Here is a 27,591-nt window from a genome sequence, read left to right on the forward strand (position 1 = left end):
AGTTTTTATACGATTCCAGCCCCGCTGGTCATACGAATCAGCCCATCTTTTAAAGAAAAATCTTAGACCTTTAGATAAAAGTGGACCAAAAAGTGGACCTTTGAGTCTTGTGGGTAGCCCCCTGGCTACTCGATACTATCATGCATGCAAAGTAATTGATTATCGACAGGAGTTCTCATACCAATCTAGATCATGGCTTCTCAAACTACTGCAGTTTGATTTAGGACTCAAGACTTAATAAAAAGTAGATGTCGTTTAAATGTTGTTGGATAGAGAAGATACTACTTAAGTATATAGTATCTATATGACATAAAAACCGGAAGTTCCGCTGCAGTACCGTAACAAGCCGGCAGGGGGCAAAATTATCTATCGTTTTAACAATTTATTCATTTATCTATCTATCTATCTATTTATCTATCTATTTATCTATCTATCTATCTATCTATCTATCTATCTATCTATCTATCTATCTATCTATCTATCTATCTATCTATCTATCTTTCTATCTATCTATCTATCTATCTACTAGTATCTATCTATCAATCCATCTATCTATCTATCTATCTATCTATCTATCTATCTACCTATCTATCTATCGATGTATCTATCTATCTATCTATCTATCTATCTATCTATCTATCTATCTTTCTATCTATCTATCTATCTATCTATCTATCTATCTATCTATCTATCTATCTATCTATCTACTAGTATCTATCTATCGATGTATCTATCTATCCATCCATCCATGTATCTATCTAATAGTATCTATATCTATCTATCTCTGTATCTATCTGTCTACCTAGTAGTATGTAGTATTATATGTCTAGCTACCCATCTATCTAACAGTATCAAGTCCTTCAAATGAATAGTTAGAATCTATAGTAAATACATCTAGAAAGGTTGTATAATGCACTAGTGTAATGCTTTGTTTGCACTTAGCCTTCGAGTGTGGATTTGCATCAATGTTGTTTACAAAAGGTTGATGACCTGAAGAAGACCACCTGTCTGTATCTAGTCCCCAGGCCACGCTGCTGTGTTGAAAGTATAATGAAAAGTACCGACTCGTCTTTGTGACCAGACCGGTGTTTTGAGCCGTGTGTGAATTATAGATGAGACATGATCGGGGCGTGGGGAGTGGAGTCCGTCAACTCACATTTGTGCAGTCAAGAGGACCGGATATGGGGAGTAATGTTATTCCATTCATATTCCGCGCGCATTGATTTTGGCCTGTTCCTAGAAAAAAAACAAGAAATTCTGCTTCCTGTAACTATGACCAAAGAGTCACGACAGTGCCGCAAATCGTCAGATTGACGTGAAACCCGTAACGCGAAAACAGGACAGGACGATAACTGCTCCTCCACCTGATTTATTGCTGTTTTGATGATGAATAAAAGACTTTTTGCTTGATACACTGTGTGTGTCACCTCATTCAATTTCTGTCCTAACATTTGTCGTTTCTTAGTATATTTCTAATCTAGGCATCTTATTTTTTAGGGCCCTTCTTGTTTTTTTTTCGCCCTCTCGCATTAGATTTAGGGTCTCCAAAGGACGTCATCCATAAAATTTACTTGGTGTGGCCTTAGCTGTGGGCTTGGTAGAGCAGCTGCGGTGTGGGTCTGTATTTAGCATAGGTCAACGTCATAACTCTAGAAGTTGTGGATGGATCTTATTGATATGTTGTTCTGTGAGTAGCTGTTGTTCAGTCAAGAAGACAGGAAATGTGTTATTCCACACATAATTGCCTTCGTCAGAAAAAGGTATGTTTTCGATTTGGGCACGGTAGAGCAGCTGCGGTGTGGGTCTGTATCTGGGTTAACGTCATAACTCGAGAAGTTGTGGATGGATCTTGTTGATATTTGATATGTAAGTACATAGTGTAGTAAGGAAAAGTAGGATAAGTTTTAAAAAATGGCCCAACTGGCGTTTTCAATGGTACTGCAGCGGGCTTTTTATGCATCTGTTGATTTTATATGTTCAGCATAACTCGAGAAGCTGTGAATGGATCTTAATTATATTTGGTCAAAAGGTCAAGTTCAAAAATGGTTTACCTGTAGTGTTCGTACGTTGCTGCATTGAGTTGTTTGTGTTTTTGTTTCTATGCAATATAACTCGAGAAACTGTGGATGGTTGTTCAAGATCTTTAGTGGATAGGTAGGGGCAACAACGACGAAGGTCAAGTTCGATAATGGGACTCCTAGCGGACACATACGGTACTGCAGTGGAGTTTAAAAGTTTGAGGTCAGATTTTCTGGAAGTGACAGGTTCATGATTTTTGAGCGGAGGAAGGTTCTTTGTGCTTCGAGTAAGTATGCTTTTCATACGTTTTAAAGGTTTTTATACGCTTATACTATGCTTTTTATACTTTTTAAACGTATTAACACCTCAGAAATTTATGATACGCTTGGATTGACCATTCAGCGATATGGCATCGACTGTTTCAGATGACAAAAGCCTTTACGAGACGAAAATGCGCGGCGGCGTTTAGCATCTAACCTCTGCGGGTTGGGTTTCGAACTTTGTGGTCCTGGAGCTAAAAAAAAGTTATCGACGAGGATGGGATTCGAACCCACGCGTGCAGAGCACAATGGATTAGCAGTCCATCGCCTTAACCACTCGGCCACCTCGTCTGGATGTGTCTAGAACCTGTAAGTCCTGTACGTGTACAGACTTACATGTCGACAGAATAATAATCTGATAATAGGGACAAGATAACAACGAGACGTGGCAATTATGTTCTCAAGTTTTTTTTGTGCGTGTAAGAATCATTGTAAGAACAACCATCCGATAAAGATTAACTCGACTTTCATCGCTTTCAATGTGCAGATTTGCACACACGTACAGAAGAATGTTTCCTCTTTTATCATTTTTTTCTATAGGGCATGACGTAATCGCATGTTATGTTGTTTGCCCTGGTAACACTAACAATCCCGTGCACGCAACAGTGCAAATCTGACTCGTCAAGGGAAACAAAATTCCCCTTCACTGGCAAATTCGCAAGGCCATGTTGATTTGATTATATGAATGACATCCTCTGGAAACCCCAAAACTGATGCAAGCGTTCGAAGAAAAAAGTTTTGTAAAAAAAGTTGCTTTCATTATGAAATCATGAAGGTTGAACAAGTGGCACAGAGTATGGTATGGCGAATGATCTACTCTTCACATTCATTTCTTTACATTTTCGTCTTTTTCGTTTTTCGATTTTGGCATTATACGGCATTGGTATCGTTTTCCAATATTTTTTTTGCAATTTACGATATATATTTGCTCATTTTGCAACTTTTTTGTACGATTTACAGTATGGTTGAAAACTTTTCTTGGAGGGAAACGACCGAAAATTCATGCGCACACGGATGACATACATATAATCAAATCAACATGGCCTAACATGTTAAGAATGCAACCGGTACGTTTTATTACAGTGTATTGCGTTCATTTGGAACTTTGATTATAATAACAAAAGCATTGGACCAAAGTAACACGTGCTGAATATGCTGATATTGTATGGTGTAGTCTTTCTGGTAAAGTGATCTGTGATCTACTTGAGTCTGTACAAATGTCAGCGGCACGGGTCTGTACTGGGGCCAAAAGAGGCACTAAACACGAGAGCGTCTTAGCCGAGTTTGGATGGGATACTTTGACTGACAGAAGGTAAAGACATAAACTGATCCAATTTTGGAAAAATTTAAATGGTCTTGCACCACAGTATTTACAGGATCTTATTCCATCTCGTATTCGTGATTCTGTCCCATACAATCTTCGCCAACCAGAATTTCTCCCCTATTGCTTGTAAAACTGAAAAGTATAAAAAAAATCATTCCTCCAATATCCAAGCCTCTCTCACTATTAACATCTTTACAAATGAGTTGGATTCACTATTCAACAGACCGACAAAACACTTTCACTTCTCTCATGACCAAAGACACTCCGCAGTTCATCACATAAGGCTCCGTCTTAATTTCAGTCAGTTAAATTACCATCTATTTCAACATTATTGTATTGACTACCCTATATGTAAATGTGGCTATCATAGTGAAACAACTGAACACTACTTTCTACATTGTAATCTTTATTCCAGTCAGAGAAGTACTCTGTTATCATCTCTCTCCAACATAGTAGAGCTACAGCACCTCAGTGACAGTTCCCTATGTTCCTTACTACTTCGAGGGTTCACATCACTCTCACACCTACAAAACTGTAACGTTAATGTTTTTGATACAGTCCAAAACTTCATCTACCGAACGGGTAGATTCTCGTAATTGATAGATCACCAACTTGTCATGTTTGTATTTATCTTGGTTAAATCCACCTTGTAATTATGCATGTGTTTTATACTCGTTGTATGTTTTTGTGTGGAAGTTGTCATATAAGCAAATTTTGCTTTTTGCCTCATACTCAATAAATATATGTGAATAAATAAAAGTAACACGTATAACACACAAAGAACGCGACTACCATAGATTTTGAAGTAGATAAGGCCACGCCGACTTAATTTTATGGATGACATCCACGCGCGCATTGATTTTCACCTGTTCTAAAAAAAAAAAGATCACGCTCTAGGCCTCTAGACTAAGACTTTAGTCCATGGTAGTTAGTGAAAATATGGAGCCGGTTGCAACTCTGGATCGGAGGGTACCCAGGCTACCGAACGACGGCAAGAACCCGTGCCGATTCATAGATTCCGCAAAAACCTAGCATGTGTCGGCTTGACGTATACGTCGCTATGTACACAACAAATTCACAATACCAGCTTTGTATTCCTGTGGTTAAGTAGCATTTTTATTTTTGGCCAGAATTTTTTTCGCCCGCGCGCACCAGTTTGAGGGTCTTCAGAGGATGTTATCCATAAAATTAAGACGGTGTGGCCTAAAGTACAATTTAACCTGTGACAGTACGTATTCCGGGTGGCCCAAATGACTGCCTTCATCCAAAAATCTGTGCCCCTAGCCCTAGGGCTATACTTATTCATACATAGCAACCGATGAATAATCTTCAAGATACTGACTTAGATCTCTAAGCACATGTGATTAACTACTTAAGAGATCTTTTCAGATTCTATCACTATTTACCCATATTGAAATAAAGAGAAAGTCATACTTTAACAAATAACCACCTCTTGTCTTATTAAAGACTAAAGATACTAGGTTAATTAGAAATTCATTTGAGTTTATATATAAACAACGAAAGGACAGTTTCTCATGAGACTTTGCACCTTAAAATGCATCCTGACTGGGTGTTACAGGTAAGAATGTGTTTAGTTTGTTTTCCTATTCAATCCCTTGATCGGTTTGACCTGAATGAACAATTCTGTGATCCCCTCACATGCCCTAAAGGCTGGTTACATACAACGTATGTCCCACAAAAAAGGCGTGGTGTCTTATGCGCAGGGACCAGCATAAGGATATCCTATTGGAAATCTATGCTAAAACTACTAGAAACGAGCACTTTAAAACATATTTACCTTAATATTAAACCTCAAGTCTTTACCCCCTGGAAAGCTGGATTTGTCAGGTATATTTTGGTCCAAATAGTGGAAATTCGACTCCGGGGTTTTAATGAGCTACAGCTAAAATATTGAAATGATACCAGGATTTCACCCCTGGCAAAGTGGGACAGTCCACACAGAGAACAAGTATTTAGAGGTCAATGACAGGTCAAACCATGAAAAAGATCACACTTTTTGGGCATATTTTAAAGATATACATTCTTCTGTCACTCTTACCAGAAAACTAGGCCTTTCTGGGCAAAATTTGACCAGGAAAAAAATCATCTGAAAAATAAGTCCCAAAATTCTGCGCATGGCGATTTGCTGGTCCCTCCCCTTATACTATCGGTGTCCTTCAGTATGGTCTATAGAACTTTAACGTTATAACGTTATACATCTGTTATTTCTGTATGACAAGAAAACAACAAGTTTTTTTTACAGTTTTCGATTTTTGCCATACTGATTGAACAGTTTAGACAAGTATAATTTGTCTTAACGATATCGAAACATTGATTTCGTGAGTTTTTATTGGAGCTGTTTCTTGAAAAAAAAAAAGGTATTTGCCAGAAATAACTTGAGCCAAATGTTTCTAACTGAGATTTTAACAGAGCTAGTCAACAGGTTCGGCCACAGAGCACGAGGGAGCTATTAACTAACAACTCTGCTCTAAGACTGAGCCACAATGTCGTAGCCTCTACCAGGCTTCGGGAGGCGGCTGGAAAGAGTAAAAATTGGCCAAACAGAGAGAGAAAAAAAACATGTCAGGAAGGTTAGAGTACAGTTTGCCGCACCCGACTGTAGTTTCTGGCCCAACTTCCCCGGCATGTCATCCCTCTGAAGCCTGGTAGAGGCTAACAATGTCCACCTAATCTACCAGACTCACTACTATCTTACCAAAAATCTCGTGATTTTACCTAAATTGAGAAGAACTGCAGCTCTTATGCACCACAAATTGAATTCTAAACCTCCATTAACGTATTAGTAGGTTCTTCTTTACATAAAGAAAATTGCGTGACATCAGAAATCCCCAAATTGACCTGAAGGACATTGACCCCTCCGGCGAGAGGGCCACACCCGCGTCTCCTAGCAACATAATTTATTCATGAATGTCTCATGATGGGAACAAAACGAAGACCCGGCGCCTGCGTGTATCATACTTACATTTCTACATCGCTGATATGAATAAATAATGGAGTATTTAGTATCAGAAATTATATATTTAGAGCCAGGACCATCCAAAAAGGAGGTCATTGGATAATTTACGATTCAGTCCACAATGCTGTGAAATATTGAAGCGTCACGTCGTTGCCTAGCAACAAAGCCTCACTTTACATATATCGATAAAGGTTAGAAATAGAACGTGGGCAGTACTGCGCCTGCGCAAAACCTCAATTTTTAAAGGTTTTCGTTGAATGTTTGGTCAACGTTGCATCAGAATTTTGCCTGTTGCAGACATCACAATATCTTTTTCGACATAACTTTTGGAAACTACAGACGGGGTGGTAACTTTATATGTGCGAATATGACCTTATATGAGACGTTCTGCCAAAGTGCTATGTACAATACATTGTGGGTTTCACGCATGCGCAGTACGTTCTGTCGGCATGCTATGACGGTTAGACATCCAGGTTATGTTCTTATTACAAATCTATGGCCGGGGGCAATGAGTACAGAATGTATTGAAGAATGGTATAAAACCATATGGTAATATACAGTTCTACTTCTACTAATTGTGTTTATCGAAGAGAAATATTGTTTTTGCTATGTTTATTCTTCTGTTTTTAACTCAAAAGGTCAAAGACCAGAACCAGACGTCTGTCACCATGGTAACTGGTGTTGGGTTACATCATGTTGCAATTTAATAGCAGGAGGGATTTAGACTTCCGTCATCATATACTTAGTAGTCGATAAAGAATCTAACTAATATATGAATGTGTTTGAGTAAGAATTAACAGAGCAGACCGCAATTTATGCGAAGGTAACTATAGTGCATTTGCTTTGCAAATTTTAGCTTTGTAGTCTAAGGTTCTATCTCTACTTAAAACTTATAACGTCAGTAAATATGACAGAGAGGGGATATGTGATACACAAACAGGTAATAGCAATTACAGTTCTATTTCTAATTAAATTTCGGGTTTCGACTCCTTCCGTGGATGTAGTGGGAGATGAATTGTCCGACTTTTTGAATAATAAATGGGTGGGGAGACGTTAGCAGTAATATGGTCTTTTGTTCTTTGATCGATGATGTTTAAAGCTTTGAGAAATATCAGAAACTTCTTCGAATAAAGGTAACGAGAAGACAAGACAACCGTTACTCAAGCAGCTGGATAGTATATGAAAATAGAAAACTGCATGTCAGACGTTTGAAATAGCATTCACTACTTTTCTTAAGTTAGTAACTATTGCATAATCTATACTAGTTAAACAGGTAGTTAGGCCACACCAATTTGATTTGTTGGTTCTCGGATTCGCCCCTTTTTTTCTGATTTGCAAAAAAATAAGATTCTGGTTCTGAATCAACTCAAATGTTCTCATACTTTGCCCCGACAGTTGAGAAAAGTCTTTTTCGTCCTTGTTGTTACAATTTTTCCATCTATTAATGCAGTGGTTTGATTAAAAGTTCAATATTCCTTGTTTAAATATCAACCCAGCATTTTGTATTGACTTCATGGCTCCTAGCATTTGGGGCTATAATATGATGCCTAGACCTGTTTTTTTTTTTCGCCTCTTCACTTCATATTTTTTTTTTAAAAAATCCGAGAACCAACAATTTAAATTGGTGTGGCCTTATAAAAAGAACTATAGATTGATATGTAAATCTAGACACCCCATACGATACAAAAAAAATAAGACAATTTAAAGCTAAGACAAGATGCTGCTAATGTTGTTTGAGTACATGTGACGTCATATGTGACCTAGAGGTCATTTCCCCCTAGTAACCATGACAGCGACAACAACACAGAGAATTGCAAGTTCATTTTGATATTAGGATCGGATGTTATCAAATCTATAAACACGTGTCGACTAAACAATGATTATTGGCACCACAGAAGACAGCCTACAAACAAGGAGAAGTCGTAGACATCATCCCTCCATGAAATAGCTTGTTATTTTGTAATCTTTTGGTGTATTTCAATAGAGATATTATGAGTCAAACTTTGTTTTTATCAGCAGAATGATTTGTGGTGGCACTTTGTATTGGAAGGGGTTGCCTATATTTTAGTGTCTTGTTACCATGGTTTGTTTACTTTGATGGCCTGCAGGTCATTTGCCTGTACATGTAGGTCAATGACCAGACAGGCAAATGACCTGCAGACCAGACAAACAAGATTTATTACCTCGGTCCTGACATCAACAGCCTCAGGAATTTCAATGATACACAAAATTTCACCTTCAAATTACCCACCATCTGCAGACACAAATTTGAACAACTGACTAAACATGTACATCACAGACCCTACTTTGGATCAATAAACTATCATTAACAGCACTAACAGACAACCAACCAACCAACCATATTGAGGTGAGGTCAATGACCTCTCAAGCACACATAAACAAATTCAAACCCCATTCAATGACCCAAACACAACCAGACGATATTTTCTGCAGACTCTGTATGTCTAGGGTAAAAATAGATTGGATGCCTGGGCCTGACCTGCCAGCTGGAGGTATATAAACAAAAACACTCTAGATCTGTCCCAACTTTGGGGTCAAACAGACCATCCTATTATGAAGTAGGGGTGAAAAAATGAAAATCCTTTTAAATTAAGCAATAAAAATATACGACAACCTGCTAATGCACTCTAAAACGCAAAGAAACTCAACAACTATCCACATACCAAATATTATACCAAACCACCCACCAGATTTTCCAAACATTCAACACAAAAAGACCAACTTTAAACATATTGTAAATATCAAACGCAAACAGCTAGGAAGCCCAAATTTAAACCACTAAACCATGGTAATAACAACTACATGCTACCTTAATATCGCACAAACAGTCCATAACGCGCAAACAACAGAATAAAAAAATTAAACTGCAGTACCAAGGTCAATCACCAGGGGCTCAAAGTCAACCTACACAATCTCCAAGGCCCCATCCATCAATCTGCCAAATATCGTACAGTTCCTTCTCACCGATCTTCAGATATCAGACCAAACATGAAACGGAGTAAAAACAGTACCCCCATTTTCATGGAGGGTAATTACAGAAAAGATAATATTTCGTAGTCTCTAAGTGAAAGTGGCATCCAGTGCGATTTCAGGGCAGCAAAACTGGAAATATTCTGAATAAGGCAATCTTTGTAATATTGACACATACTGCTTCACATTAGCACATTTCAATCAGTATTTCATACAATGGGTATTTAAAACCGCAGAAACAAGCCCCAAAGTGAGTCCTTTATTTTATAGGTGGTACCCTAGAAATCATCCCAGGGCTCTCCCAGTAACCATTTTCCGTCAGAATTTTGGGTATTTTTGCTACACCAATTAGGATATTGTGGCTTTAACTCAGTATGTAGATAAATGACTAGATAGTACTAGAATATTGGCTTTGAAAAATCAGGTATCCATGGTTACTGGGAGGGCCCTGGGATGATTTTTAGGGTACCACCCATAAAATAAAGGACTCACTTTGGGGCTTGTTTCTGCAGTTTTCGATGCCCAATGTACGAAATTCTGATCGAAATGTGCTAATGTGAAGCAGTATGTGTCAATATTACAAAGATTGCCTTATTCAGAATATTTCCAGTTTTCCTGCCCTGAAATTGCATTCGGGCAATTTTCAATAATCTTTTTGCAATCATCGAAACCTAAGTAACTTTCCCTTTGTCCTACTACTGTGAATAAATGTAAAAAAAAACTCATGTATCATCACCACAAATCAGTCCTTTGACTTCCAGTGTGATATCTTAATTCATTTCATGTATATGTCTCATTGAAGTTTCTAAGACAAGTGTGTTTAGATGGAAGTAGCGTACAGGAACAGGGACGTCAATTAAAAGATTCCTAAAAGACAACCAGCTGCAGGTCAAGCAAGACAAAAAGAACATAAACCAACCTCCAGTCATCCGCTGTCTAGGTTTTGGTCCTTCCTCCCCTGAGATGTTGCCAACAAGAATCCAAGAAACTATCCAAGACGCGAGAATTCGTTTCAAAGTCGCCATGCTGGTGTGAAAACCCGGTAAACCAGTCAGCGGGCCGACACGCCGATCTCTTCGGCAAAACACGCCCTCTCCGCCGCCTACCCAACTCTACTGTCCCGCTGATTTAAGTAGTCGTTTTAACCGGGGTTTGCTGGATATCACAGCAGTATGTAGACGTGAAATCTCACAAGGGAACGGCAGACCCTAGCTCACAGTACGGGGAATCGGTGGGAAATCGCCCGAGCGTTTTGTAACCTGTGACGCTTACAAGTACGACAGGGAGAATAAAGAATGAAAGGGGCGGATCGATCAGTAATCAGGTGTGACTTTGTTCACTCTCACGACATGGAGATGTGCGCTGGCGGACCCTATAAAAGCCTCAGGGTTGTCTGGGGAACATACCAAGTCAATACTGGGGGTGACGCCATGTGGAAAAAAACTTAGGTGATAAGTGGAAGGCTAGGGTGGATGGGCCAAAGGAAAAAAAGAAAAGATAAAGTAGCTACATTTTTCATTCATTCATTCATTCATTCATTCATTCATTCATTCATTCATTCATTCATTCATTCATTCATTCTTCCACTTTCTAGTGGAAGATCACAAATTAGGGTGTGTACAATTTAAATGTGATACAATACCAAGCAAGGACTTCGTTCACACATTTATCTATTCATTCATTCATTCATTCATCCTTTTTTGCTCCATCTAGGAGAGCATCACGGATAGGGATATTAAGTGTGGTAAGATCTTAAACAAGAGCTTCATTCATTCCCACACTCGCTCACTCGCTCACCTATTCATTCATTCATTCTCTCATCCATTCACTAATTCACCCATTCATTCATTCATTCACTCACTCACTCACTCACTAATTTCATTCAGACACGTATTCACCCATTCACTCATTCAAAATGCGAAGGGATCGCCATTATATTGCTGCAACCGTCAAGAATAGGTTTTTTTGACAGCCAGTTTATTGCTTCAGCTTAGTCTTGTTGACCTTGAACCGGGATAAAAGTCGCTCTTGTCGGACAAAAACACCTTCAGACACCGAACACCTGTCATAATACCGCGGTCTATGTTTGCTCTCAGGCTTTCATGTTGATAGAAAAAATGTCTTAAGTAGTCGGCACGAGAAGAGAGGTCTTAGGAGAACTAAGATCTAAGTCTCAAGATGTACTTGACTTCTAGGTCGTCTGGTTAGAATTTGACCTGTAGGTCAGCATGTCAGAGGGGCATCTTACTACACATTTTTGTGTAAAATGATGTTTTTGTGTTATTTCATTGTCATTCTTCCTCCTACCCTTGTACCTCAGTTATCTAACATACATACTAGTAGTGCATTCGGCCATGTAGGGCGTGAATATGCAATGAAGTTCATTGTCATTAAAAATGCGTAGTTTCCATTACAAAATTTAGGAAATTCTAGTTCTATAACCTAAAATGACTTACATAAGGAACATGTAGTAGTGTATGGTAACATTGAGCACCAAGGAAGGTTCAATTGAATTTTCTACAAAATGGTCTCTGCCAAAGAGAAAGATTTACTAGGTACAGACAAGTGTCACAAAGAGACTAAATACGACCGAGAGGTCATCACTATGTCGGAGAACCACTTTTGACTCACTGGGGGGTTTGTTAAGTCCATCGGATTGTCTATCGACTTAAAAAATCAGTAAAGAAAACTGTCACAAAAGAGGGAATATGTCATCGAAACAGTTAAAAACAGTTGAAAATGGTTGTCAAATGACCATCTGAATTTTTAGTAGATCGAGAACGCTATGTTTCACGATTTGTGAGTCAAAAAAAGCCTAGTTAAGGCTTCGAGTTAACCTGGTATCCAGTCTATTGTGGTTGGGACAGGCTGTCTACGGGGCCTCTAATAGTTTTCCCCCGCCCAGTACAACAGGCCGCCCGGTAGGAGTGTTACGCTTATAGAGTTTGGCACGCTGTGAGTTAATTTGCCCCACCACGAATGGCCTAATCAAACTCCCGCCGTGAAAAACCGACCGGGGGAACCTAGCCCAGGTGGTCGGGGAAGACCTTCAGAAGCCCCGAAGAAAACCCGCCCCAACCACGGTAGACTGGATACCAGGTTAGCTTCGAGTGTGCGTGAGTGACCTAAAACAAGGGACGCCCCGCCCATACATCCTACAGTAATCCTAAAGACTTACAATCGCACGCAACGGCTCTGAAGCTAGAAAAAAAGGAAAAAAAAAACTGCACGGGAAAAGAATACTACAATCGTACAAAAACATCTGTATGAAGCTTATAAAACACATCAATTTTGTCCTTGTCCCTAGAGAATTATTCTCGATTAGTCCTCAAACACCAGACAGCTTAGCTATAGTCTTGTTTTCGGTACTGTGAGTTGGGATGGAAAGACACAAAATGTGTACAAGATCTATTGCGCTATCATATTCAGGACGATATTCTGACAGCTTACAATGGATGAGTATGAAGTATAAAGGTTTGCAACGGCCGCCATTCAGCGCTAACTCAGGTGACCTCAATACAACAGCAACTATGTTCCATTTCTGGTCACGAGACAAGATATTTCGTCGAGGAACCACTTTTCTGTTCTTCAATGGTCTGGTCATGTTCGCTGTATGCACGAAACTCGTATTGAGATTTTTATCGGTTTTTCAAGTAGCTAGGCTGTGACAAAATCGACGCCTAGCAGGACTAGGGAGGACAAAGACCAGTGACTATATGCTGGGCCTATGTAATCATTTTAGGATTTTGATGTTATAGAATTTTTCATGAGGAAGATCTAGGACCAACCGCCGACAAGTACCCAAGACGGAATTTTCCGTAACAAGACAGCTGGATTTATCAGGACTGTCCCAAGAATGTTGTCGGTTTTCTATCGCACGACAATTGTAAGACTTTTAAGCAGGTTGTCACAGATCTAACACCAACCGCCGACAAGGACGGAATTTTCCGTAACAAGACAGCGGGATTTCTCAGGACTGTCCCAAGAATGTTGTCGGTTTTTAATCGTATGACAATCGTGTGACATATGTAACCAGCTATAAGACATCCCTACAACCTGCCCGACGAATTTTCAAGCAGGTTGCGACAGATCTAACAACAACCGCCGACAAGGACCTAAGACGGAATTTTCCGTAACAAAATAGGACTGTCCCAAGAATGTCGTCGGTTTTCCATTGTACGACATTCGTACGATTTATGTGACCGGCCACAAGACATCCCCACACCGATCCCGAGGGATGGTTACCAGGCTACATGTGTAGTTTGTACGGAACTAGGTCACCCTGACACCGGTCACACCTGGATACACACGGCGTCTACCTGACTACGGAATCGACATGCCGGGGAAGGGCGGCGATTCTACCGGCTGGATGGAGCTACACAACCGGCAGCTTTCTCACAGCATGAGGCCTTCCTGTCATTAGAGAATTGTCTGCAGGTGAGTCGATATGAATCTTGTGTTGTATATACCCTGATTTCAAGCGTGAATTCATTCTGTTCAGCCTTCCACTAATCTCCAAGCAGATCCTAGGGTGGCAAAAAGACAGTATCAAATTGGCCAGGCAGTATCCACTGGCCGGAGAGGGTCTGTGCAATTCGCCACCCAAGGTGGGGATAGCGACAAAAAAGGGCTATACAGAAAAAGGTAACGATCTTCCATCAAAATCTCCTTAAAGACCCGAGATTATACTGAGGTCGCATTACCAACTTGTCGGGCTGTTTATGTGAACGAAAACTATGATAAAAAAAGACAGAAAAACACAAATGATTTGCAACAACTGATCATGAGCTCTATCTGAGCATGTTATGGATTTTTTTTTCGTTCAGGTATTAGAAACAGCCCGGCCGGGCCCCGGCTCGGAAATGTGGCCTCGGCTTCAGTCAGATACTGTCGAGTCCAAAGCAGATTTAGAGAATCGAATCTATAGTCAAGCCTACGTTGCACTGCAATGAAACTGATGATCACACCTGTGCTACTATTCGTAATTTACAAATGATATATAGATGATAATGATAAGTACCACCAAGCCATAAATACAGTCAAACCTGTTATTGCTACCACCTCTAAACGTAAGGACCACCTGGCTAATGATATATATATATAAATATATATATATATATATTCAAACCTGTATTAGTGACCACCTCTGCATATGGACCATCTGGCCATTTTGGTCACTTTCTGGTGGTAACTTACATATATTATATAGACTATTTTTTTGGTGGTGAATATAATGTATAGACTATTTTCCCCATTGACCCAAACATAAAAAATCCAGGTCAAAACGTACTGTGACAATTTTCTTTTGAGTGATGAATATAGACAGGTTTGGCTGTATTTTTAGTGCGTTTTCAATACTCGTTTTAGTTTCTTTCTTTTTACAAAACTGTATTCACTGTTCCTCCTAATTTAAATTGTTCCGTTTAAATACACTGTTCCTCCTAATTTAGTTAATTTCTTCCGTTTAAATACACCGTTCCTCCTAATTTTAGTTAATTTCTTCCGTTTAAATACACTGTTCCTCCTAATTTAGTTAATTCCTTCCATTTAAATACACTGTTCCTCCTAATTTAGTTAATTTCTTCCGTTTAAATACACTGTTCCTCCTAATTTTAGTTAATTTCTTCCGTTTAAATACACTGTTCCTCCTAATTTTAGTTAATTTCTTCCGTTTAAATACACTGTTCCTCCTAATTTAGTTAATTTCTATTGTTAAAAAACACTCAATGCAGTTCTAGGGCGACAAAACAAAACAAAAATATTCTGTATGAAGAAATCTGTCTGATATTGACATTTGCTGCCATTTTGGGTACATTTTCGTCATCATTTCATAGACCAGGAACATGTCTTCATTTTTGGGTACCACCCATAAATAGCTAGAACCAGCCTACGATACGAATTCGCGAAACAAGCAACCGTTTTCCGTCAGCGACATATCATATTTTTGCCTCAAAGATATCAATATGCTATGGGATAGGCAATATGCAACTTACTACTGTAACATAAAAATTTGTCAAACCAATACAATTTTAGTCGAACAACGGTCATTCAGTTATCGCCGGGTCCACCTATTTACAGGAATACATCAAAATACACCGGGATACTCTAGAATACAAATATAGGAGGCTGAAATCTACCGGAATACACCCTCCTTTGATGAGCTATAGCTAACACCCCAAGTTGTTGTATTTTGGCATGTGTTCTGGTGTATTCCTGTGTATTCCGGTAAATAGGCGGACCGCCTTTAAGATTAAAAGGGCCTAATGGACTAGAAGTAGTTGTTTACAGACGTTATAGTGTACACAGCATTGCAGGTGCCAAAACAACTTTCCCTGCTTCATTCGGGGACAATGCCAATATTGTCTTCAGAAACGTTTCTTCACCGCACGATTTGACACTACAAGACTTTCAATCTTAGAGCACAGATTAAAGAATGCGTAAATATCCCACTAGAGTTAAAAGATTGACCTTTACGTATGCTTTAAAGTGGGCTTACGGATAGAATTCCGTGCAGTCCAAACATTCTTCCTGAAGATGTACTAGATAATACGTCAAACAAAAAAATGAAGACACAAACAAAACAAGTACTTCATTACGTGGAATTTACCCCGAGTTTCTCTGTTGTTCCTATGCTACTAGAGGACTCTTGAACTCTTTAGGCCATGTTGATTTGATTATATGGATGACATCATCTGGGAACCCGAGAACTGATGCGAGCGTGCAAATAAAAAAAGAGTTTGGCAAAAAAAAAGTTGCCTTCAATATGAAATCTATGTAGTCATAAAGGTTGAACAAATTACTAAGCACACGGAGTATGGTATGGCGAATAATAGAATCTTTATTTCATTTCTTCACATTTTCTTCTTCTTTTTCTTTGGAATTGACTTTGTCATTCTAAGACATTAGTAACGTTCTCCAATTTTTTTTTTGCAATCTTTGGCATGTATTTGCTAATTTTTTGCAGTTGCTTTGTACGATTTACAGTATAATCGAAACCCTTTTTAAGGACAAACATTCATGCGCGCGTGGGAGTCATCCATATAATCAAATCAACATTGGCCTAAGTAGAAAATCGGCTAGTTAGAATTTAATCATTTGGAAAGAAACAGAGCCATGGAGACAAAGCTGTTTGATAACAGAGACAGACTAATCGGACTAAATCATCTACTTGACAAGATAAAGCTGTGAGGCTTTAGATTATCCGATTACAGAGGAGGTTTTTGTGTTCAAAATTCGACATTTTAAAGGCATCCGGTGCAGCTTTTAGGGCTTGGAAACCCAAATTTTTCAAAGCCAACATTCTAGTCATTTATCTACATATTGAGTTGAAAACCTCACTATCCCAGTGTATATTGACCCTCATGGAGCAGAAATTCCCAACATTCTGACGGAAAATGGTTACTGGAAGGGCCCTGGGCTGATTGTTAGGGTACAACCCAGAAAATAAGGGACTCATCTTGGGGCTTCTTTCTGTAGTTTTAAATACCCAACTCATGAAATGCTGATTGAAATGTGCTAATGTTAAGCAGTATGTGTCAATACTACAAAGCCTTGTTCAGAATATTTCCAGTTTTGCTGCCCTGAAATCTCATTGGATGCCTTTAACCACACAGCGTCCTACTATGGTCGTTGCTTTGCCCATCATTAGAAAATATGGCAAGGTGGTCTTGTGGTTTTATATATAGGGTTCTTGACTTATAATCTGAAGGTTCTGGGTTCGAATCCTTGGCAAGCGCCATTGTTGTGTCCTTGCAAAAGGCACTTTACCTGCTTTCCTCACTTCACTCAGGTGTAAATGAGTACCTAGCTTCGGTTAGGGACGTCCTCTCGGATAGGACGTAAAGCCAGAGGTCCTGTGTTTAGAGAGAGACACACTACACGTATCGAAGATAGTAGAGGTCCTCCCCGGTGTGAGTGGTTCAAATTTTACAGTCTGGTCTCAGGATTGACATCTTAAAAAGGTGATAGTAACCTGTTATGTCAATCATTCCACAAATGTGGTAAATCGTCTTAAATCAAAATGTATCAGAAATTAATGGATGAATTTATTGCTCGACAATAGTACAGAGCACAATTTATGGCGACAACTATTAATATTGAAAGAAGGTCACTTATATAAGCGTCTCTCCCTCTTGTCCCTGTATTAAGATCATGGCCTCTCTTGTTCTCCTTATTGATACATAATGGCACCTTTTTGATTAGACAGGTGTGTTTACGTCTTGTTGTACCGTTGCCATGGTAACAAAGCATAACCTTTGTCACAGTTTTTTCGCGGGGTCAATAACCCTATTATAATGTCTTCAGTGTTGAGAAGGGATGCCGTGTTGTTAATATCCGCTCCATTGTGATTATCCTAGTCCGGAGGATTTAGAACGATTTTGAAGCATCCGTTTATCCGGAGTGCAGGATTAAAGACATTGGAAGACAAAAATATTCCAGACTATGCATGATGTACAAAATGACTAACAAACTGGTGGATGTACCAACTACTAAGTATCTAATACCAGCCCAGAAGAGAACAAGATATAGCCATGCCTTCAAGTACCAGAATTATCAACCAAGGATTGAGGTGTTCAAAATTCATTCTTTCCTAGAACTATTGCAGATTGGAACTCACTGTCACCAAGTGCAATTGAGGCAATATCATTAGATAGCTTTAAAAATGTTTAGAGTTAGATGTTCAAGGGTTAAGTGTAACAAGTCGTTCGGTGTAATGAAGCCAGCTGCCGAATGTTTCAAAATGATTCAAGCATATCCAGGTGTGGACCGAACGCTTGACCAGGGTTGGCTGATGTTTATAGGTTTTGGGATTATTGGGATTTTCGTCTCTCTTTTAGCTGTCTAGTGACGCCTACTATTCCAGAAGAGAGGATACATACAATAGAGTACACAAACAGTAAAATTTCAGTCAACGTACATCTAATACAGTAACTAGGATGTTCATTTTCATTCTATACCCTTTTCTCTTTTGTATTTTGTTCAATATTCGTTGCCATATATTGTACCATGTACAATTGTCCTGCAATAAATTTCTTCTTCTACTACATATTTCTATCTTGAACTCAACTTTTAATGTAACAGCTAAGATGTGTGCTATAGACATTTTTGATGTGTTGGTACATATAGTCAGTTCAAAGACCCTGATGCTAGTAATTTTGCAGTTGCTTTGTACGATTTACAGTATGGTCGAAACCCTTTTTAAGTACGTCAAAGTACGAGGCCAAAGTTGTTTGGGAGGACAATTTGTAAAGGTGTCAATGCACCTGTTTTAACCTCCCTTTCATTTGTGGAATCCCTTCCGCTTGTGTATATCTTGTGGTAAATTCAAATAAAGAAATAAACAAATAATAGAGACATTGGAACACTCAGGGGGAATGGGGCAGGCATAATGTGTGTAACCTAGTTGTTTTTTTATCGTGCTTCACACCACTATGTAGACCGGCGAATGCCATCGTATGCTGGCCTTTATCCTCCTGTTCATTGTAGCAAGAAAAGCTTGCATTTACCTGGCTCTCTCAAAGCGGCTTACGCAGAGGCAGATAATTGTTAAGGTTGACTCTCCATGTTTCCCGTTACCATGGTCGTCGCCTACGGGCTTCTTGTGTTTATCCCTCATCTGAAGCATACACTAGGGGATCTTTGTGCTTTTCTAAATCTTTTTGTAATAGTGGGCTCAGACAGGGCATTTGTATATCCCAGAATTGTTCGGGTTAGCGTTCAATGTTTTCTCCGTTGCCATCGCAGTCGCCTAGGACAGTATTGGGAACATTTTTTAACTGTTGGTGCTTTCATAGCCTCTACCAGGCTTTTGGAGGCGCCTGGAAAGAGTAGAAATTGGCCAGATAGAGAGATAACATGATGGGGGAGTTGGTCCGCTAGAGAGTACATTTTGCCGCACCAACTCCCCTGACATGTTATCTCTCTATTTGTTGGCCAATTTCTACTCTTTCCAGCCGCCTCCCGAAGCCTGACAGAATTTTCGAACTAACAGTACTAATACCATGTGTCTTTTCCATGCGGGTTGTTACAGACAAAAGGAGCTTACAATTCCGACAGTTCTATCGAGATGACACCGTAAGAAGAATGATAGTCTCTGTCATTGTTAAATCTTTTAACTCCTACATATACAGGGTGAGGAAGCAGACACAAAGTGTTCACAGAAGTTTGGGTCAAGGGTTTTGACTGTCTTAAGTTATCAACTGTGCAACCATGTCTTTGAAAAGGAAAAATTAGGTCGTGTAAAGTTTTGCGATAACTACAATGTATGTGGAAAATTTTTCTATGGATTTACTAGGAACAGAATTAATTCTCAAGTGGATCTGGAAGACCAAACACTAAACAGGTATCCCAACTCATTGCGTTCACAGATGACCTTATGTTAACCCCAACCAACAACAAAAAAAAACATCGATCACTCCTAGTCCTACCGTGCAACTAACGGCCTAAATCTGTCACATTCGTGTGAAAAAAAGACCATATATCTTAAATAATCATGTCAAAAAGGAAAATATTGACAAAATTATTTGACACCGTGAATGTATGTTGAATATTCCTATTGACGCATCAAGTTTGTCTTTTGTATATACTATACTGTTTATTTTGATTAATAGAATACAATTTTGCTGACAACAAAACTGGGGTTACTAGGAGTCACAGTTTGCCCTCAAGTTACCTGGTATAAAGAGCAATGAACTTAGATGAGGAAGGAGAAATACCACATACGGCCATATGCATGCATCTATTTGCCAAAATATTATTTTTGTGTTACATAATATTTGTTTTCCATGATATACTTGCAGTTGTTAGGAAATCGGAGGGGCATGCATATACGTACATTCAAACTGACAGATGTTACTACATGTACTCTCTTGTCTCTTGTCTTCTGTATAATTTATAGATCAGATCTTTGTTAATGAAGGAAGAATGGGGGCACTACAGCTCAATGGTTGCGATTATGGTAAACAGACTTTACATGCATATACTGTCCTCAAAAGCCAGATATAAGTTTCCTTTTGTTTCTATACTTGCTTGTTTATCTTTGTATTATAGACACAGGGATAAGTATAAAGTAAGCAGACTCAAAGATCTTGGGCCATGCATTAAGGAGGAACATATCATACATGTAAGTCGGCATATAAGCAGGCAGGTCTATCTATATTTTATACTTTCGACGACCTAAATTTAGGGTCAGTCGCCGAAAGATTAAAAGACATTCAATGTGTATGAATAAAGGGATTTAATTCTTTTGTTCATAACACTATGTATGGATATTTACGTCATGAATACCATGACATCAGCTAAGCAACCGGTCGGGCAACCACCAAGCAACCGGTCGGTCGTTTTTCTTTTTAAGTTGCTTTGTTTTCGTCTGTTGCCGTGTTGGTGGCAACCACTACGGTGAAGGTAACATTGTAATGACAATATGGGAACACCTTTTTTTCATATATACTGTCTAAAATGTTTCTTTACACCATTTACATATAGTTTTTGGATAACTACCTGTCCAACTACAGATTCCACTGATGAAAAGTATATTGGATGCTTCTTGTAAACTGGCAGTTTCCAAAATCTATCCGGTAGCTTGAGTAACTATTTTCTTGTTTATCTCTTTACCTGGATGTTTAATTCAAGGATTGTCCAAGAATAAGGATCCTTCTTACTTTTAGTCATAGCACTATATTTGACCATTAACATCACGGAAAACATGACACCCACTAAAAAACAGTCGAGTGACCATCAAGACTTCAAGCAACCGGTCGGTCGTTTTTTTTAACGTCGCCTTGTTTGGGTCTGTTGGTGGCAACCACTTGGGTGATGGTTCATTATAATAACAACATTCATGTACACTGCAGCTTATATATGTATTTGGACATTAACATCAGGAATACCATGGCACTAAGCAACTGGTATGTCAACCGATCAAAGCTTTAACCACCCGTAGTTCGTTTTTTTGTTTAACGTCGCCTTGTTTGCGTCTGTTGGTAGCAACCACTGGGGTGATGGTTCATTATAATAACAACATACACTGCACCATGCAGACGTATTTGGACATTGACATCAGGAATACCATGGTACCCACTAAGCAACAGGTCTATCAACCATCAAGGCTTAAAGCAACCTGCAGGTTGACTTTTTAAAAGTCCCCTTGTTTGCTTATGTTGCTGGCAACCAGTGGAATGACAATATTATAGGAACAGCCTAGTCCAATGATCTGGAATCTTAAAGGGCTTTCCGTTTTTCTGTGGTACTGGGACGCTGCCCTAGGCGTCGAGTGCTCGCTCGCTCGAAACCGGGAGGCCGGGGTTTGATCTCCAGCCAAAGTCATACCTAGCCTGGGTACCATTCGGATTTTGCTCCGCTACGCTAGCAAAAAAAAAAGTCGGATTTGCTCCTTTTTTTTGCTAGAAAAAAAAAACACGGAGCGAAATCCGGATGGTGCCTAGGCTAAGTCATACCAAGGGTACATACTACTTTCTCTGCTTAGCACCCAAAGGTTTGACCTAGCCTCTACAAGGCTTCAGAAGTAGTGGAAAAGAGATGTTGAAAATAGACACATAACAAGCCATGAGAGTTGGCCCGCTATGCTAAAAATGTACATCCGAAAATAGTTTTATCAGGTTGGTAAGTTATAGGATATAGGATTTTTCTTTTACACAACAAAAATTCCAAATTTTACTCAAACAAAATTTTGGTCAAGGCTTGCAAATGTAGCTCAACACACAAACCCCATACGCTTAAAATTTTTTTTCAACTTTCCCAAGGGCACAAGATCGGTGGCATGTCAGGACTCTTAGTTCCGAGCCGAGCACTCTGTCGTTACGCCACATGACCCCGTTTTGAGTGTTGCGCACGATGTATTCCTGGACCTTACATCTGATGACTACATTGTAGCGAGTAGAAGCTACATCAAGGCCCATCATTTTTCATGCAGCGTTATTAGTACTTTCTATAGAAGCCACGCGCGACAAAAAACTGCTATCAAATACCTGGTATCTACGACTAATGAATACGGAGAAATCGACTGAAGAGGGTTGAAAAGAACTTAATTGCTTTATTTGATCCCCACCTCCGCAGCTGCATTCTTGGTTTCTAATGCTTTCTATAGCTGCACGCTAGCTGGAAACACCTGTATACACTCCAATGAATGAAACTCTATTCTATAGTGAATACACGACATAACAAGACTATCTCGTGGATTTCAATCGTTGTTCATAAGAAACCAAATCCAATACGCATTTGTCGAAGGCTCGCAATGATAATTGTACATCACACGACAGGAATTTTTCTATACGTCAATGGAAATTATTGCATATTTTGAGGGGAAAGAGGAGTCAACAAGAAAGGCAAGAAAATAAAATGCACCATGTTTACAAGTTTTACATGGTCTAGACTATCAAACTGCTGCTTTGTTTATTGTTACTCAAACACATCATCATACAAGGTGAACAGCCCCTCCAACTCTGCCCTGTAGCTTGCTACATAATGTAACCCAACACCGCAGTGTGTCTGCTACAGCACCAGTTACCATGGTGACGGCCGTCTGGTGCCATCCAGGTCGTTGACCTTATTTATTTGTTAAACAAGACCATGTAAAGGTAAATATCATGCCAGCACTTTGCAAATGTTGCCTTTCTAGTTATATATAGCTGAACATTTTCTGTGTTATATTTCAGAGCCCGGTATCTGAGGCTCCTGATGTTCTGACTAACGATGATGGAATATGGCGTCACCGAGCGATGGATGCGCCGGGGGTTCGAGAAGTTCGGTCGGTGCCTCGCCCGCCATCCCAACGCCTTTCTCCTCGCCTCGCTGGCTCTCGGAGGCATTCTAGGAGGCGGACTCTTCTTCTTAAGCAACGAAGGTTCCATCGAGAAGCTGTACACACCCGAAGACGGCCCGGCGAAGGTTGAGAGGGAATATGTACGGGCGAACTTCCCGATTAACGATTCAGAACACTTCTTACCCTCCCGGGTGATCACTGCAGGCCGCTACGGGGCTGTGATCATCCGGCCCCGAGGAGAAATCTCGGACAGTGTGCTGGACAGGACGGTACTAGACGCCACAGTTTTCTTACAAAAGAACATATCAGGCATAGTAACAGAAGATCTCAGGTTGAGTTATGCAGACGTCTGTGCCAAGTGGCGAACCGACTGCGTTGTCAGCGGGCTGGACTTGCTAGACTTTATCGCAGAAGGTTTCCCAAACCTTACTGTCGGCTACCCGTGGACTTTCTTACCAGGAGGCTCAAGAACATTCAGCGGAGCGATTCTTGGAGATGTGAGTCTTAAAGACGGGACCGAGACCGTCAAGAAGGCGGGGGCCTTGAAGCTGGTCTACCATCTTCGCTCTTCTCAAGACGATGACGACAGAAGGAGTGAGATGTGGGAGAAAGCCTTCCAGAACAAGATGGCGGCGTTTTCTTCTGACGTCATCACCGTGACGTGGTCGACGTCACACTCTCTGGAGTCGGAGATTACCGACATGACGACACGAGCCGTGCCGAGCCTGGCGGCCTACACGGTCAGTAAGCTTTTTTTTTTGTCCCCAATATTTCAGAATGAAGTAATAACCAACTTGGAGGTGCCTGCCCTGGAAAGGACTTTTACATACTTGTTTGAATCTAGCTGAATCAGACCTATACATATGTATTTGCATGATATCACATCAATAATTACGTAATCTACTAGGTAACTGACAGGTGTAACCCTCCAACATGGTGGATATCGCTTAAGTCACAGTCACGTGAGTGCAAATGCTTCAGGGTGTACCTTCCGAAAACAATGCCATCAGGTTAATAGAACATACCTACTAAGGTTATTGGGATTTTCTTATACACAACCAGGGATTCTTCCTACCACCTTGATTACGTTTCGCGTTTCGCTCTGTATCAGACATCTTCCTCAGAGCTTCTGTCTGGAGTACGCAAGGTGTGAAGAATCCCTGGCTGTGTATAAGAAAAAAACGAAACAAATTGAACTTAACGTTACTTCAGGATGTAATAACATGTCCTGTTCTTGTAGGGGAGCGTGCTGCTGGCATTTGCCGTGCTGTCGTGCGTGATGAGGGACCCGGTACGGAGCAAGCCGTTCCTCGGGATGGTGGGGGTGCTGGGGGCGGGTATGGCCGTCATGGCCACCCTGGGACTCTTCTCGTACTGCGGGGTCAGCTTCAACAACCTGGTGGCCGCCATGCCGTTCCTCGTCATCGGTCAGTAATCATAGGTCATAGGTCATGTTCACAACCAGGTGTCCCCTTGACAATCCGCATCATAGGTCAGCGGTCATAGGTCAAGTTCAGCAAACTGGTGACCTCCATGCGTTTTCTTGTCACAGATAAGTGATTACAGATCATAATAAACAACAGTGCTGTCGCCATGCCTTTGAACGCCAAGTACAGTAGGCCGAATGTCATAAATTCAATAACATGTCCTGTAGCCACACCTAAGTTTGTTTCCTTCCTGTCTGCCTTCCTCAGGTGTGGGTGTGGACAACATGTTTATCCTGCTGGCGGCGTGGCGCCGGACGAGCCCCGGGCGCGGTGTGGAGGAGCGGGCGGCGGAAACCTTCACGGAGGCCGGCGTGTCCATCACCATCACCGCGCTGACCAACGCGCTGGCCTTCGCCGTGGGCGCCATCACAAGGTAACGCCACTGATTTTCTTAAAGACATCCAATGCAATTTTATGGCGGTAAAATAAGATTTTCAATGTCAATTTTCTGGCACCTCTTGTAGTAAGTTGCATTGTCTATGTCTCATAGCATACTGATATTTGCGATGTCGCTGATGTCCCACGGTTGCTGGTTTCTCCCTGCAGCTTCCCGGGTGTGCGGATTTTCTGCCTGTACAGCGGGGTGGCCGTGTTGTTTGCGTACCTGTTCCAGATCAACTTCTTCGGCGCGTGCCTGATTTACGACGGGATCCGCGAGCACCAGAACCGGCACTTCCTCTCCTGCATGCCGGTCGCCGTACCGACCCAGACCGACAAACCCGGCCAAGCCCAGCCGGTCGCCGTACCGACTCAGGCCGATACGCCCGGCTCCCGCCAGCCAGTCCCCTTACCGACCCAGACTGACCCGCAAGGCCACATCCAGCCGGTCCCCTTACCGATCCAGGCCGATACGTCCGGCCCCTTACCGACCCAGGCCGACAAGGGGACGAGGGACCCAGCTTTACGGGCCCCCTTTCCGGCCACCACCGACAGCTCCGACTGCTCTCAGCGGTCCTTCTATTCGGGAGACGGGGCAACAGGAGCTGACAGGGAGGCCAAAGACCACAACGACCACCTTCTCATGTTGTTCTTCAAGAACTACTACGGACCTTTCATGACTCATAAGTGGGTAAAAGCGGTGGTGATTACGGCGTTTCTCGGGTACATCGCGGTAGCGGTCTGGGGGTGCACGCAGCTGAGGGAGGGGGTCCCGCTGAGTAAGCTGGCGGGGGACGGATCGTACGTAGCCCGCTATCTCGAACAGGACGACCAGTACTTCAGCAGGTATGATGTCAGAGTCGCTGTCATGGTAACGGAAAGGGTGGACTATTGGGACCCGGAAGTACAGGACCGGTTGGAAGAGATGTTGGGTGATTTTGAAGACACGGACTTTACATGCGGTAAAAACGAGTCCGAATCCTGGCTTCGCGTTTATCTCAAGGTTTCTGACCAAATCCCTGGCCTAAATCTGACCGACAAAACTTCTTTCATGACTGGACTTAAAGACGTGTTCCTCAAGACCCCAGGTTTGGACAGATTCTCGTACGACCTTCACTTCGGCGAGAACAACAGCGTTATTCTCGCCAGCCGGTTCTTCGTCCAAACCAAACAAATTGACGACACCCTGAAGGAAAAGCACATGATGCTCGCAATGAGAGGCGTTGCCAAAAACGCGCCCGTACGAACCGTGGTGTACCACCCAGCGTTTGTGTACTATGACCAGTACACGGCCATTCTGCCTAACACGCTACAGAACCTAGGCATCGCAACGGTCGCCATGTTAGTTGTATCCCTTATCCTTATGCCACACCCCATCCACGCACTATGGGTGACCCTGGCCATAGCGTCCATCTGTCTTGGCGTTGTTGGGTTTATGACACTGTGGGGAACGAACCTAGACAACATTTCCATGATCAGCCTCATCATGTGTATCGGGTTCTCCGTCGACTTTTCCGCCCACTTTATCTACTCATTTGTCTCAGCAGAAGAAAGTTCACGAAACGCCAAAGTTGTGCACGCGCTGTATAGCCTGGGGGTACCGATTCTCCAGGGGTCCATCTCAACAGTTCTAGGCGTCGCTGCGCTAAGTAACGCACCGTCTTACGGTTTCAGGACGTTCTTTAAGACGGTGTTCTTAGTAGTTGTGTTCGGCCTTCTCCACGGGATAGTGTTTCTTCCCGCCATGTTGTCTTGTGTTTGGCCGAAATTTAAGATTTGTAAGATCGTGTGTTGTTCCTCAGAGGATAAGTTACTTCGTATCGCACCAGCGAAAAGTACGGCAGATTTGCCAGAAATTCACAGAAAAAGAGAAGTTCATTCTATTACTCTCACGCCCGTGGAAGGGACTTCAAACCAAGCATACGAGTCAGAGAAAGAACCAGGAGAGTTGCCTTTCACTGTTTCTACTGTAGAATATACCACAAATCCGTATGAGTTACAGAGAGACAGAGGGGCCTCCCCTTTTCCTATCATCCTTACACCAGACTAGAACATTTCACATGTAAGAGATGGAACCAAACTTGTAACATTTTTTATGAACTACCTACTACCCAAAAATAATCCCAGTGAAAACAATTTAAGATGACATTAAAAATTATTAAATGAAGCAATCAAAGAACATATGTGTCACAAAAAGAAAATATCTAGAAAAGAGAGGGATAGTTCCACATAGCATCATTATTTTCATAAAAAGCAGAAAGTACCATTGAAAAATGATTAAATAGATAAAATGAAGCAATCAAAGAACATATGTG

General features: G+C 41.0%; 1 protein-coding gene and 1 non-coding gene across 2 annotated transcripts; one reads left to right on the top strand and one right to left on the bottom strand.

The window, feature by feature from the left end:
• Positions 1-2,548: 2,548 nt before the first annotated feature.
• Positions 2,549-2,630, bottom strand: Trnas-gcu. The gene has a single exon. It is a non-coding gene; the product is annotated as a tRNA-Ser (tRNA).
• An 11,375-nt stretch (positions 2,631-14,005) lies between these two features.
• On the top strand, positions 14,006-27,326 carry LOC109465124 (patched domain-containing protein 3-like). Its single transcript, XM_019762265.1, has 6 exons — positions 14,006-14,068; positions 23,305-24,151; positions 24,652-24,838; positions 25,106-25,271; positions 25,445-25,621; positions 25,838-27,326. Exons 2-6 carry the CDS (start codon positions 23,342-23,344, stop codon positions 27,324-27,326), a joined length of 2,829 nt encoding a protein of 942 aa, XP_019617824.1. The 5' UTR covers positions 14,006-14,068; positions 23,305-23,341.
• Positions 27,327-27,591: the final 265 nt, after the last annotated feature.

The sequence above is a fragment of the Branchiostoma belcheri genome, unplaced genomic scaffold (assembly GCF_001625305.1).
Source record: "Branchiostoma belcheri isolate BF01 breed outbred unplaced genomic scaffold, Haploidv18h27 scaffold149, whole genome shotgun sequence".
In the NCBI taxonomy this organism is placed as follows: domain Eukaryota; kingdom Metazoa; phylum Chordata; class Leptocardii; order Amphioxiformes; family Branchiostomatidae; genus Branchiostoma; species Branchiostoma belcheri.

Coding starts and splice junctions, on each gene's coding strand:
- LOC109465124 (XM_019762265.1), top strand. CDS start 23,342: ATGATGGAATATGGCGTCACCGAGCGATGGATGCGCCGGGGGTTCGAG. Junction 24,152..24,651: donor CGAGCCTGGCGGCCTACACG/GTCAGTAAGCTT, acceptor CTGTTCTTGTAG/GGGAGCGTGCTGCTGGCATT. Junction 25,622..25,837: donor ACCCAGACCGACAAACCCGG/CCAAGCCCAGCC, acceptor CGACAGCTCCGA/CTGCTCTCAGCGGTCCTTCT.